Genomic DNA, 13490 nt, shown 5'->3' on the forward strand with positions numbered 1-13490 from the left:
AAAACACCACAGCTCCCTCCTCTGTTTCCCCAAAGCTGTGTGTGTGTGTGTGTGTGTGTGTGTGTGTGTGTGTGTGTGTGTGTGTGTGTGTGTGTGTGTGTGTGTGTGTGTGTGTGTGTGTCCAGTTCCCTCCTCTGTGTCCCCAAAGCATGATGATTTAGAATGCAATGTTGTCATGTGGAGGCTGTCAGAGCAACTTGGCCTCCTTAAACACGCATATACACACACACACACACACACACACACACACACACACACACACACACAGTCACTCCTCAATCGCACTCGCGCAAACACACTCCTCATGCGAACACATACACAATCCTCATGCGAATACACACACACTCCTCACGCGCGCACACACACACACACTCCTCATGCACACACACACTCACACACTCCTCGAGTCCCAGCTGATGTTTTATGCAGCAGACCCCGTTAGCAGCGATTACCACTGGCCAGTAAATGATTCATGCCAACGCAGGTTCTCGTTAGCGCAGGATGGCACAGCCTGGTATCCGCAGCGGTCAGAGGATGGGTAGAGGGGCACGGGATTCGTCAGCACAGGATGGCACAGCCTGGCATCCTCAGCGGGCAGAGGAAGGGTAGAGGGCACAGCCTGGCATCCGCAGCGGGCAGAGGATGGGTAGAGTGGCAAGGCCTGGCATCCTCAGCGGGCAGAGGATGGGTAGAGGGGCACAGCCTTGCATCCGCAGCAGGCAAAGGATGGGTAGAGGGGCACGGGATTCATCAGCGCAGGATGGCACAGCCTGGCACAGCCTGGCAACCTCAGCGGGCAGAGGATGGGTTGAGGGGCATGGTTCGAGATGCCATCCAGACCGACCCCATAGGAAAATGCACTCAAAGGATCCTGGAAAATGTTCTGTTAATGTCGGTACAATAGGTACCATCCTTACACGGGCACCAGAGTAATGGAGGTACCTTACCTTGGGCTCGAGTGCAGAGTTAATGTGGGTGCAGAGTAATGGAGGTACCTTACCTTGTGGACGAGCGCAGAATAATGGAGGTACCAGTGGCGTAACTATAGGGAGTGCAGGGAGTGCAGCTGCACTAGGGCCCGTGGCGAAAGGGGGCCCGTCCTCAATCTCAACGCGGAAGCGAGTCATTGAAGAACTGACCGGGCCCCCCGCCATGCCCGACACATCGGAAATTGTGTATGATCCAGTCCCATCAATTCGCAAACATTTCTCAATTACGGTGACAGTTATTCACAAATATGAGCTATCACTTGCCCAATAACCATTTTAACAATAGTCAGTCTTGACAACAGCAAATAATTAATTTAGCCTCATTTGCCTTTTGCTGAATGAAACGAGTCTCGTTTTTATTAAGTAATATTGCCATCGAAAAATAGCAAGGGTGTGTGGGTAATTTTGTTGTCAAAGATTCTATAGCCCACCCAAACATGTTGCGATTGTTTCCCATCCTGTGTTCTGCTGCATTGCGTGTTGAGTAAGCGATAAGTAGGCTACCCCATGCCCTTCAAAAACAACAGTGGCATGATTCACTTAATGTTGCATGAATGCAACGAGCAGGATGAAAGGGTGGCAAAACTGCCCAAATTATCTTCATTTGGATTTGTGGCGAAGAGTGTTCAGGAGAACGCTACGTCTCTGACCCCCAGCCCAACGGCAATGAGGCCCACCAGGGTAGGCTAATCACATAGCGTTTACTGTCTGATATACTGTCAACTCCCATAGTTCACGACCTGCTTTTCAAGCAGCGATCTCTCAGCAGTTATGAGTGCCACAGATAGCAAAAGCTCAGATTGTGGATAACCACTCGGTTACATCAGCATTTGGCGAGGTGTGCACGGCTCTGCTATTGTTTCTTACCGTAGAATGGCATTCTAAACATCATGCATGTTATGTTTTATAACACGCCTAATGCTACTTGAAATGTACTTTTTCACGTCAATGTCGTTAAAAGAATAAGTTACTTTAGAATTGGTCTACGAGATATTGTTGGAGGAAGTTTGTTTTGTAATTGGTTGCAGCAGACGAGCCGCTGTTGAGCGGCTGTTCCCATAAATCCATGTAAATGTTCGTAATTCAGAATAATGTTTGATAGCCCCCTGAAGAAGTGGTATTAATGTTTTCCCATGTGTTGTCTATCAGCTCATTATACACTGTTTCTCCAAAATCAGTTTGATCGATGAAATACTGTGTTCATGGGTGTTTTCATGACAACATATTGTAGCAACCCTTAATGTGTATTGTACATGCGTCTCACTAGACTGCAATATCATCGTGTCCACCTGACGTTACGACGGTAAAGGGGGCCCATTGACATGAATTGCACACTGAATTTCCCGTCAAGACATTGTTACGCCGCTGGGAGGTACCTTACCTTGTGGACGAGCGCAGAGTTAATATGGGTGCATTAATATTCAAAATCTTCTCATGAGGGCCACCAAGATAATGTTGGAGATTTCACCTGATTGGATAGACATCAACAATTCAACACAACAGCAGATCAATTAAGTTGAACACATGGGGCTGCCACGCAGTGTGGGCGCTACCATAGTGGTCAAAATAAAGAGAGACCCTATGAAATAAAGTTTCATAGGGTCTCATAAATCAGTCTCGTAAAGTATACTAATCTTTCAATTTGGAACTCTGACCAATAGCTACAACCAAAATGACCTCATCAATATTGTTATTACTTCTACTACTAATTATAATAATAATAGTGTACTATATGGGTTAATTCTTGCAATAACCCTGCCCACTAGACTCATAGACTGAGTGTCCTGCCCATTTACCCACTGTGATAAAATGAACTAGTCCTAGTCTTAGAGAAGATAAGTGCATGGAGTAAAGGCATGGGGATATTTTGTGAAATGGACTTCCAACATATTTATTTCATGACATTGGTTGAGAAAGAAAGGGAGAGAGAGAATGAAAGAGAGAGAGAATGAAAGAGAGATAGAGAAAGAAAGGGAGAGAGAGAAAGAAAGGGAGAAAGAGAATGAAGGAAAGAGATAGAGAGAAAGAGAGAGAGAAAGAGGTTAGACTGGCTTCACTGCAGGATCCAGTGCTTCAAACACGAGGCCCAGTAGTTTGTGATTCTGTGTGACGTGGCTTTTAAATATCCATCAGTAGCATGCTGGTTCGGCTAGTGAAACATTCATCCCCACTACTTAAGGCCTGCTGCTAATGTCAGAATGCTTTTTATTCAACACACACACACACACACACACACACACACACACAGACACACACACACACACACACACACACACACACACACATCAGAAGGCTCTCTATTCAGCCGCAGGCCTCTGAAAAATAGAAGATGGAGACATCAGAATAATAGAATGTAGCCCCTCTGTTCCGGGAGTCTGCCTTTCATATTTCAAGAGCATTGACACTCGCTAGTTGTTCAAGTTCTTCAAAGTAATGCACTTTAAATATACTCAAGATAGACTACATTTCTGTGAAAGTCACTAGAGATTTATTGCCTAGTTGGGGCATGCTTTATACTTTTTTGAATGATACTTTTTTTTGAAGAGAAGTAGCCTTGAACTGGAAAGTCTGATTATTCCTTTTTTGTATGTTTCAAGAATGTGATCCTGTTTCATTTGTAGGGTAAGACCATCCCAAATAGATGGACAGTATTTGTGACTGAGCATGTCTATCCTCTTCTCCCTTCTTTCCATTCTTCTCCCCTCCTCTCCTCTCCTCCTCTCCTATTCTCTCCTCTCATCTCCTCTCCTCTCCTCATCCTCCTCTCCTCTCCTCACCTCACCTCCTCCTCCTCTCCTCTCCCCTCCTCTCCTCCTCCTCCCCTCCTGTCCTCTCCTCCTCTCCTGTCCTCCTCTCCTCTCCCCTCCTCTCCTCTCCTCCTCCTCTCCTGTCCTTTCCTCCTCCTCCTCCTCCTCCTCCTCCTCCTCCTCCTCTCCTCCTCCTCTCCCCTCTGGGTGTGTAAAGGGTGACCAGGGCCAGGCGAGTGGGGAGTCATTTCAGCGCGCGCTACAGGGCCGTCTGTCGTACCTACGTCTACCGGCTGGCTACGGGCGTCTGCCACCACACACACGCACCCCTGACCGAGAGCAAGCTCTGCTGGCACCTCAGCAACACGTGAGTGACTCACACACACACACACACACACACACACACACACACACGCACACACGCACACACACACAAAAAGGCTGATCTGTGGCAGTGACAGGAACACACACAGAGGGACAGGAGCAGGAACAGGGCGTTAGTCTCAACAAGCAAGTGTGTGTGTGTGTGTGTGTGTGTGTGTGTGTGTGTGTGTGTGTGTGTGTGCATGCATTCTGTTGAGTTCAGAAAGGCAGTACCAGTTAAGAAAGCTCGTCTCTAAGGGCGACGTGGGAACATTAATGGGTTTTTCGCTCTGTCTCTCTTTCTATCTGTCTCTCTCTGTCTCTCTCTTTCTTTCTCTCTCGCTTCATGTTTTTGGAAAAGTAGGGCAGGAGAGGCTTCAGGCTTTTACTGACGCAGAACAACACCCCCTCACACACACACACACACACACACACACACACACACACACACATATTATATATTTCTCTTTCTCACACTCCTCCTCCCTCTGTACTCTCATTCAGAAGAAGTCTTCTTGTTCCAGATACAATACTGGGGAACCGTCTCAGCCTGTAGGAATGTGTTCTGGTTCTGAACGAGTCCATCTCTTCCTCCCTCTCTCTCCTTCTCTTCATCCCTCTCTCTCCTTCTCTTCATCCCTCTCTGTCCTTCTCTTCATCCCTCTCTCTCCTTCTCTTCATCCCTCTCTCTCCTTCTCTTCATCCCTCTCTGTCCTTCTCTTCATCCCTCTCTCTCCTTCTCTTCATCCCTCTCTCTCCTTCTCTTCATCCCTCTCTATCCTTCTCTTCTTCCCTCTCTATCCTTCTCTTCATCCCTCTCTCTCCTTCTCTTCATCCCTCTCTCTCCTTCTCTTCATCCCTCTCTATCCTTCTCTTCTTCCCTCTCTATCCTTCTCTTCATCCCTCTCTCTCCTTCTCTTCATCCCTCTCTCTCCTTCTCTTCATCCTTCTCTCTCCTTCTCTTCATCCCTCTCTCTCCTTCTCTTCTTCCCTCTCTCTCCTTCTCTTCATCCCTCTCTATCCTTCTCTTCATCCCTCTGTCTCCTTCTCTTCTTCCCTCTCTATCCTTCTCTTCATCCTTCTCTCTCCTTCTCTTCCTCCCTATCTGTCCTTCTCTTCATCCTTCTCTCTCCTTCTCTTCATCCCTCTCTCTCCTTATCTTCTTCCCTCTCTATCCTTCTCTTCATCCCTCTCTCTCCTCCTCTTCGTCCCTCATCTTTTCAGTGCACACACACAAGCTGACCCACGTCTCAGATGCATCCACACACACACACACACACACACACACACACACACACACACACACACACGAGGGCGAAGAGTAACTTTTTACCTTTATTATTATTATTCCAAGCCAGAGTTCAGTTTCAGTAAGAGATCCACAGAGAGGAGCAGAAGACATTGCAGGGCCGTGTGGTTGAGTGTGTGAACTGGACATTGATACCGTGCATGATATGGACAGGGTCAGCTGTTATCTGTGATATCTAACTCTCCCCTCCCCTCCTCTCCCCTCCTCTCCTCTCCTCTCCTCTCCCCTCTCCTCTCCCCTCTCCCCTCCCCTCCCCTCCCCTCCCCTCCCCTCCCCTCCCCTCCCCTCCTCTCCTCTCCTCTCCTCTCCTCTCCCCTCCCCTCTCCTTTCCCCTCTCCTCTCCTCTCCTCTGCTCTCCTCTTTCCTCTCCTAACTTCTCCTCACTTCTCTTCTCTCCATCCCTCCATCTCTCTCTCCACCCCTGTCCTCAGTGAGCTGGACGTGGGTGCGATGCGAGAGGCGGGCACCCTCCTGCTGGGCACTCGTGACTTCAGCACGTTCCGCTCGCTCAGCTCAGACGCTCCGCTCAAGAGCCCAGTGAAGACCCTTCAGACGGCTCAGCTACAGCCTGCTGTGTCCTTCGCCTCGCAACACTTCAACGGGTACACACACACACACACACACACACACACACTACACCACACACACACGCTCCGCTCAAGAGCCCAGTGAAGACCCTTCAGACGGCTCAGCTACAGCCTGCTGTGTCCTTCGCCTCGCAACACTTCAACGGGTACACACACACACACACACACACACACTACACCACACACACACGCTCCGCTCAAGAGCCCAGTGAAGACCCTTCAGACGGCTCAGCTACAGCCTGCTGTGTCCTTCGCCTTGCAACACTTCAACGTGTACACACACACTACACTCCACACACACACACACACACACACACACACACACACACACACACACTACACTACACACACACACACTACACACACTACACCACACACACAAATACACACACACACACTACACTACACTACACCACACACACACACACACTACACACACACACACACTACTAACTAGATCAGAGAGAGAACTGCTCACCAACATATGGCATAACGTGACGTGACATGAGTTGATTCAAATGCTCGTCAGATGACTCGTGGCGTGTAGATCCCAGCGCTCCTGACTCCCGGCGCTCCAGACTCCTGTGTGGGTTACGACGTTGTCTGATCATGTTCGGGGAGTGGAGAGGAGGGAGAGAGGGTGGAGGGAGGGAGAGATTGGAGAGATTTAAAGAGGCGTCTCGAGGCACGAAGCCAACTACTGTTCTTTTCTGCCTCAACACTGTGGTCTAGCAGCAATAATATCAGAGTCGGTATGGGAGGGGCATAATCCACATGTGATGTCACTTCCTGTGTACGGCCCAGTAGAAACAGAGTCCCTGAGATAGACAGCAGGCTACCGTTGAAGTGTTTTTGTTGTTTTGTGAAGCTGAGAATGTCCAGGCCAGTCTGCTGACGGGCTCACTCCTATGGAGGAGGTCTGTGGCCTTTAGGAAGAGTGATGCCAGCCGGGTGATGGGAAGGCCTTGAGCTGGTAGAGATGGGTATGAGCTGGCAGAGATGATGGGTATTTTAATGCCTTTTTTAGGTTGTACTGTATAGCCTTTTTCACTCTGGCAGGGGGACTGCCAATGGAAACTAGCCTTTTGGCTATAATTTGGTGCATTTACATTTAAATGTTCATGAATGAACACTGTCCCTCTTGATCTGTGTGTTTATCATCCTCCACTCTACCCATTACACATGTAACCATGGCGATAGACGTCTGCAAGGGCCTCCACTGAGTGGCTGATGCGAGGGCGTGTTTATCTGTAACATTATGGTGGACGTGAGGTCACACACACACACACACACACACACACACACACACACACACACACGGTCACTGAGTGTCTGATGCGATGGCGTGTTTATCTGTAACATGATGCTTCTTTTCTGATGGAAGACGTGAGGTCAGTCGGTCCAGCGATGGGGTGCTGTCTATGCCTGACCCAGACTGCTTGTCTTGGGGTTTCTTTTCCTCTTGTTCAGTTGGTCAAAACCTTCCAAGTCTGGCTATATCTCAGATATCTTACACTTCCAACAGTGTTTGTGTTTTGTCACACTATTCAGTATGTCTGAGTCCAGCCCCACAGCTGTGTGTGTGTGTGTGTGTGTGTGTGTGTGTGTGTGTGTGTGTGTGTCTGAGTCCAGCCCCACAGCTGTGTGTGTGTGTGTGTGTGTGTGTGTGTGTGTCTGAGTCCAGCCCCACAGCTGTGTGTGTGTGTGTGTGTGTGTGTGTGTGTCTGAGTCCAGCCCCACAGCTGTGTGTGTGTGTGTGTGTGTGTGTGTGTCTGAGTCCAGCCCCACAGCTGGAAATCATCCTCTTTTTTTATTAGGCATCGATAAAAATGCCTGGACAAATTCAACATGTCTCGTTGAAGGCGCTATGAAATCCTAGTTTTGGGTCATGTAGTTTACACAGGCATACACACACACACATTCAGTCTCCTTCTCTCAAACACACACACACACACACACACACACACACATTATGGCCTTCTGTCACATCCATCTGTGCACCCCGATGATGTCATCTCTAATCTTCCATGGGGTTCATTAATGATGTGTTCATCGGAGTAAAGATCTAAGGACCCAGGCTACACACCTACAAACCTAAGGACCCAGACTACATACAAACACCTACAAACACACACACACACACACACACACACACACACACTAACACACACCGACACACACCGGCACACACCGACACACACACAGACAAACACACACACACACACACACACAGACACACACACACACACACAGACTCACACATGAACACACTAACACACACACACACACAGTAATATATGACTTGATCATTTAGCAAAGGCCACCCTCCCTCCCTGAGGCTGACAGTCCCTCATCTATCTCAGCAGCCGTTACACGTCTAAGGGTTTGGGTGAGTTTGAGTGTGTGTGTGTGTGTGTGTGTGTGTGTGTGTGTGTGTGTGTGTGTGTGTTACACGTCTAAGGGTTTGGGTGAGTTTGAGTGTGTGTGTGTGTGTGTGTGTGTGTTACACGTCTAAGGGTTTGGGTGAGTTTGAGTGTGTGTGTGTGTGTGTGTGTGTGTGTGTGTGTGTGTTACACGTCTAAGGGTTTGGGTGAGTTTGAGTGTGTGTGAGTGTGTGTTACACGTCTAAGGGTTTGGGTGAGTTTGAGTGTGTGTGTGTGTGTGTGTGTGTGTGTGTGTGTTACACGTCTAAGGGTTTGAGTGAGTTTGAAGTGTGTGTGTGTGTGTGTGTGTGTGTGTTACACGTCTAAGGGTTTGAGTGAGTTTGAAGTGTGTGTGTGTGTGTGTGTGTGTTACACGTCTAAGGGTTTGGGTGAGTTTGAAGTGTGTGTGTGTGTGTGTGTGTGTGTGTGTGTGTGTGTGTGTGTGTGTTACACGTCTAAGGGTTTGGGTGAGTTTGAGTGTGAGGCCATTCCTGTGCCTCTGAGTCGTAATCAATACAGCACTCTTCGGTAAGCTCCCGCTTCACACACAGCCTCTCACTTAAGACATGATGACCAGCTCTGAGACACAGCTGTGTGTGTGTGTGTGTGTGTGTGCTTCACACACAGCTTCTCACTTAAGATATGATGACCAGCTCTGAGACACAGCTGTGTGTGTGTGTGTGTGTGTGCTTCACACACAGCTTCTCACTTAAGATATGATGACCAGCTCTGAGACACAGCTGTGTGTGTGTGTGTGTGTGTGTGTGCTTCACACACAGCCTCTCACTTAAGACATGATGACCAGCTCTGAGACACAGCTGTGTGTGTGTGTGTGTGTGTGTGTGTGTGTGTGTGTGTGTGTGTGTGTGTGTGTGTGTGTGTGTGTGCTTCACACACAGCCTCTCACTTAAGACATGATGACCAGCTCTGAAACACAGCTGTGTGTGTGTGTGTGTGTGTGTGTGTGTGCTTCACACACAGCTGTGTGTGTGTGTGTGTGTGTGTGTGTGTGTGTGTGTGTGTGCTTCACACACAGCCTCTCACCTAAGACATGATGACCAGCTCTGAAACACAGCTCAGGCCCGGGTCCATTACAGATTGATTTTGATCCGTTTAAGTCGGAGGTACATTCTTCCAGAGATGTTCCCTCTGCATGAGAGAGTGCTTCTAATTGTACCGTGTGTGTGTGTGTGTCTGGCTGTGTTTGACAGAAGGAGACTGAGTGTGTGTGTGTGTGGCCTGCGGCGTGATGGTGGGTCCCCTCTGGGCTGGGTTCTGCTCTAGGTTTCTTGGTGATAGAAGAGGTTCCTTGCCACCGTAGCCTTGCGCCTGTTCTGAAGGGTTCAAGCCTCGGTCTCTGGCGAGTCACTCAATGTCAGTGGTGAATGGTTCGATATAAATCAATACAATGGAATTGAATAGAAACGTTAAAGGCTTGTTGTTGATTTTTGTGTGTGTTTCCGAAGAGCACCACATTTGTTGTTGTGTGTGTGTGTTTACATTCTCCGCAGGATGAGCAGGACATCCTGAGACACTCTACTGAGACTGCACTACTGAGTGCAGTTTTCACACACACACACACACACACACACACACTCACTCTACTGAGACTACACTACTGAGTGCAGTTTTCACACACACACACACACACACACACACACTCACTCTACTGAGACTACACTACTGAGTGCAGTTTTCACACACACACACACACACACACACACACACACACTCACACTCACACACACTCACCCTGCAGACACACACACACACACACACACACACGGACACATACACACTCGTCCTGCAGACACACACACACACACACACACACACACACACACACACACACACACACTCACTCTACTGAGACTACACTACTGAGTGCAGTTTGAAAGACGTCACATTCTTCTTGCTAACAGACACGCAAACATCCCTCATGCAACCTGCTTTAACCTTTCTTCAATAGACCACTGCCTGATGCACGGGGATGTTCACACACAAACACACTCACTCAAACACACACACACATACACTCTCACACATACACTCTCACGCATTCACACTCACATACACACACACTTGTGCTTCATCATAAGAAATGCCCCAAGAAACACGTGGCCTTTTCATGGGAGCAGAAAACAAGCAGGCATGTGGTTGACACACCATGACGTTTACAGACTCACACAGACTCACAGTCCCACACACAGTCCCACAGACTCACAGTCCCACTCTCACACACACACACACACACACACACACAGTCCCACACAGTCTCACTCACAGACTCACAGTCCCACTCTCACACACACACACACACACAGTCTCACCACACACCATGACGTTTACAGCCACACAGACTCACAGTGTCACTCACACTCACAGCCACATAGACTCAGTCACAGTCTCAGGCAAACACACTCCATGATGTTTGCGGTCACAGACTCAGTCTCACCACACACCATGACGTTTACAGTCACACCAGACTCACAGTTTCAGGCAAACACACTCCAGCACGAGGCCTTGCCGTCCTTAGAACCGCTGTTAACTACAACAAACGCAACGCAATGCTGAAACAGCCTCAAAGGAACTGTTCCCCTGTAGTCATTGTTGATGGTTAAGTTTACGTGCATACCTGCTCTTTTTCAGGAATATTCAGCACTGGGACCTCACTTTCAAAAGCAGGTCATTTCTGTACAGACAGGTGAGCGGTTGTTTTTTCCACTCCATCAAGTACACACTGCCATCTGGTGGACAGTAATATGCATTACAATACCAAAGGGTATTGAATCCCTTGGCTGGTATGGTCATACACAATCACTGCCTGACCTTCAGCAAAAGCATTGTTGACCAAACAATGTTTTAACAGAGAGATCATTTTTATAATTAATATTTGTATTATTTGTATCCATTGTATAATGGTAGTTTTGCAGCTATGCTTTTTCACAGTAGGCAGGCAGAGCCAGGCTACTGCATCTCTCCTTTATGGTATAGTTAGAGACTAGTGCTGACTAGTGTTAACACTGACAGTCACTAAGACACTGTTGCTTGAATGTTGAGTGGCTTAGTATTTTGAGAAGATGTTATTGTTCTAGCTATATAAATACAATTGAATTGAATTATTTTGCATTGCTGGTTTCTTAACCCCTCCCCCTCCCAGGTGTGTTTCTTAACCCCTCCCCCTCCCAGGTGTGTTTCTTAACCCCTCCCACTCAGGTGTGTTTCTTAACCCCTCCCACTCCCAGGTGTGTTTCTTAACCCCTCCCACTCTCAGGTGTGTTTCTTAACCCCTCCCACTCTCAGGTGAGGAGGATGGCTGGGGCGCTGGTGGCCGTGGGTCAAGGAAAGCTCCGCCTCTCTGACATTCAGGACCTGTTGGAGGCACGTGATTCGCTGGCGTTCCCCCCCAAACTCATGGCCCCGCCCCATGGGCTCTTCCTTACGCAAGTGGAGTACCAGGAGTCAGGTGAGGACGAGGATGGACAGTTTCACCTTCACCCATTTACATCCCTCCTGTCCAATATCACCCTTTTACATCTCTCATGTCCAAGCTTGGCTTTTTAGCTAGGTTAGCAAACACAACACCATCAACCAACTAGGTTAGCAAACACATCATAAGCCAGCTAGGTTAGCAAACACACCACCATAAGCCAGCTAGGTTAGCAAACACACCACCATAAGACAGCTAGGTTAGCAAACACATCACCATAAGACAGCTAGGTTAGCAGGCACAACACCATCAGCCAACTAGGTTAGCAAACACATAAGCCAGCTAGGTTAGCAAACACATCATAAGACAGCTAGGTTAGCAAACACACCACCATAAGACAGCTAGGTTAGCAAACACATCATAAGCGAGCTAGGTTAGCAAACACACCACCATAAGACAGCTAGGTTAGCAAACATATCATTAGACAGCTAGGATAGCGAACACATCATAAGCTAGCTAGGTTAGCAAACACACCACCATAAGACAGCTAGGTTAGCAGGAACAACACCATCAGCCAACTAGGTTAGCAAACACATCATAAGCTAGCTAGGTTAGCAAACACACCACCATAAGACAGCTAGGTTAGCAAACAGCTAGGATAGCAAACACATCATAAGCCAGCTAGGTTAGCAAACACACCACCACAAGCCAGCTAGGTTAGCAAACACACCACCATAAGACAGCTAGGTTAGCAAACACACCATAAGCCAGTAAGGAAAGCATACACATCATAAGCCAGAACCTTTGGGAGGAAATTAGACCCATAATTTTCTGCTGCAGTCTTCCTTATGACGTCATTCAGTAATCAATCAGCACTCATCAGGTGACAGGCTTCCTGTAAAAGCCTCTTTGTTTGAGCCAGCTGCTTAAAACACTGAGGTCATGTTGGTTTAATTTTGCTCCAATAGTCCAGCCAAGATCAGGGGTTGACTTTCAAGGGCGCACACACAACGATAACCTGTACACCTGCACTGTAGTTCACTTTGGATAAGATCGTCCACTACATGAATGACTGTTCAGCTTTTTGGTGGTGAAATAAGTTGACGCGTTCTTTTTTGCCTTTTTTTTTTTTTTTTTTTAGATCTGACACAGGGATGGCCCCTGGCCAGTGGAGCGGAATAACTGCCAACATGCATCATGGGAAATGTAGTATTCCCTCAACATCTGTAAAAACATTCTTCTCTGCATTAAATGTTGATATTTTTATCCATCTGTAAATATATTCCTCATTGCATTGAATGTTGACATTTCTACAGTAATGCGGTCACCCTGAATAGAACTACTCAAACAGTGGTACAGGAGGTAGAGAAGTCGTTTAGTAATCAGAAGGCTGCTAGTCCGATTCCCTGTCGAAGCGTCCTTGAGCAAGACACTAGCCCCTAATTGCTCCTGATGTACAGTGTGCCATCAATGTCAATGTAAAATGTCTGCTAAATGACTAAATGTAAATGTAAACACAAGCACACAGAAGTGAGAAGGTGATGTGGATGCTGGTATTTCCAGGCAGGTCACTATAGCACACACACACACACACTCACTATAGCCTGACGCATGAACTGGTGCAGAGAAAGAGAAAAACAGC

The 13490-nt window shown here is 47.8% G+C and overlaps 1 protein-coding gene across 1 annotated transcript in view; it reads left to right on the plus strand.

Moving 5' to 3' along the window:
• pusl1 (pseudouridine synthase like 1) overlaps positions 1-13089 on the plus strand; it is a gene marked incomplete at its 5' end in the record, with an annotated part of 28798 nt that extends 15709 nt beyond the window's left edge. Inside the window, 5 exons of the mRNA XM_080846343.1 lie at positions 3954-4103; positions 5840-6010; positions 11068-11122; positions 11722-11884; positions 12990-13089. Of these exons, the coding sequence (XP_080702469.1) occupies positions 3954-4103; positions 5840-6010; positions 11068-11122; positions 11722-11884; positions 12990-13030 (580 nt within the window). The 3' untranslated portion in view covers positions 13031-13089. The remainder of the gene's footprint in view (positions 1-3953; positions 4104-5839; positions 6011-11067; positions 11123-11721; positions 11885-12989) is intronic.
• Positions 13090-13490: the final 401 nt, after the last annotated feature.

Source organism: Sprattus sprattus, assembly GCF_963457725.1.
Source record: "Sprattus sprattus genome assembly, chromosome: 10".
NCBI classification, from domain to species: Eukaryota; Metazoa; Chordata; class Actinopteri; order Clupeiformes; family Clupeidae; genus Sprattus; species Sprattus sprattus.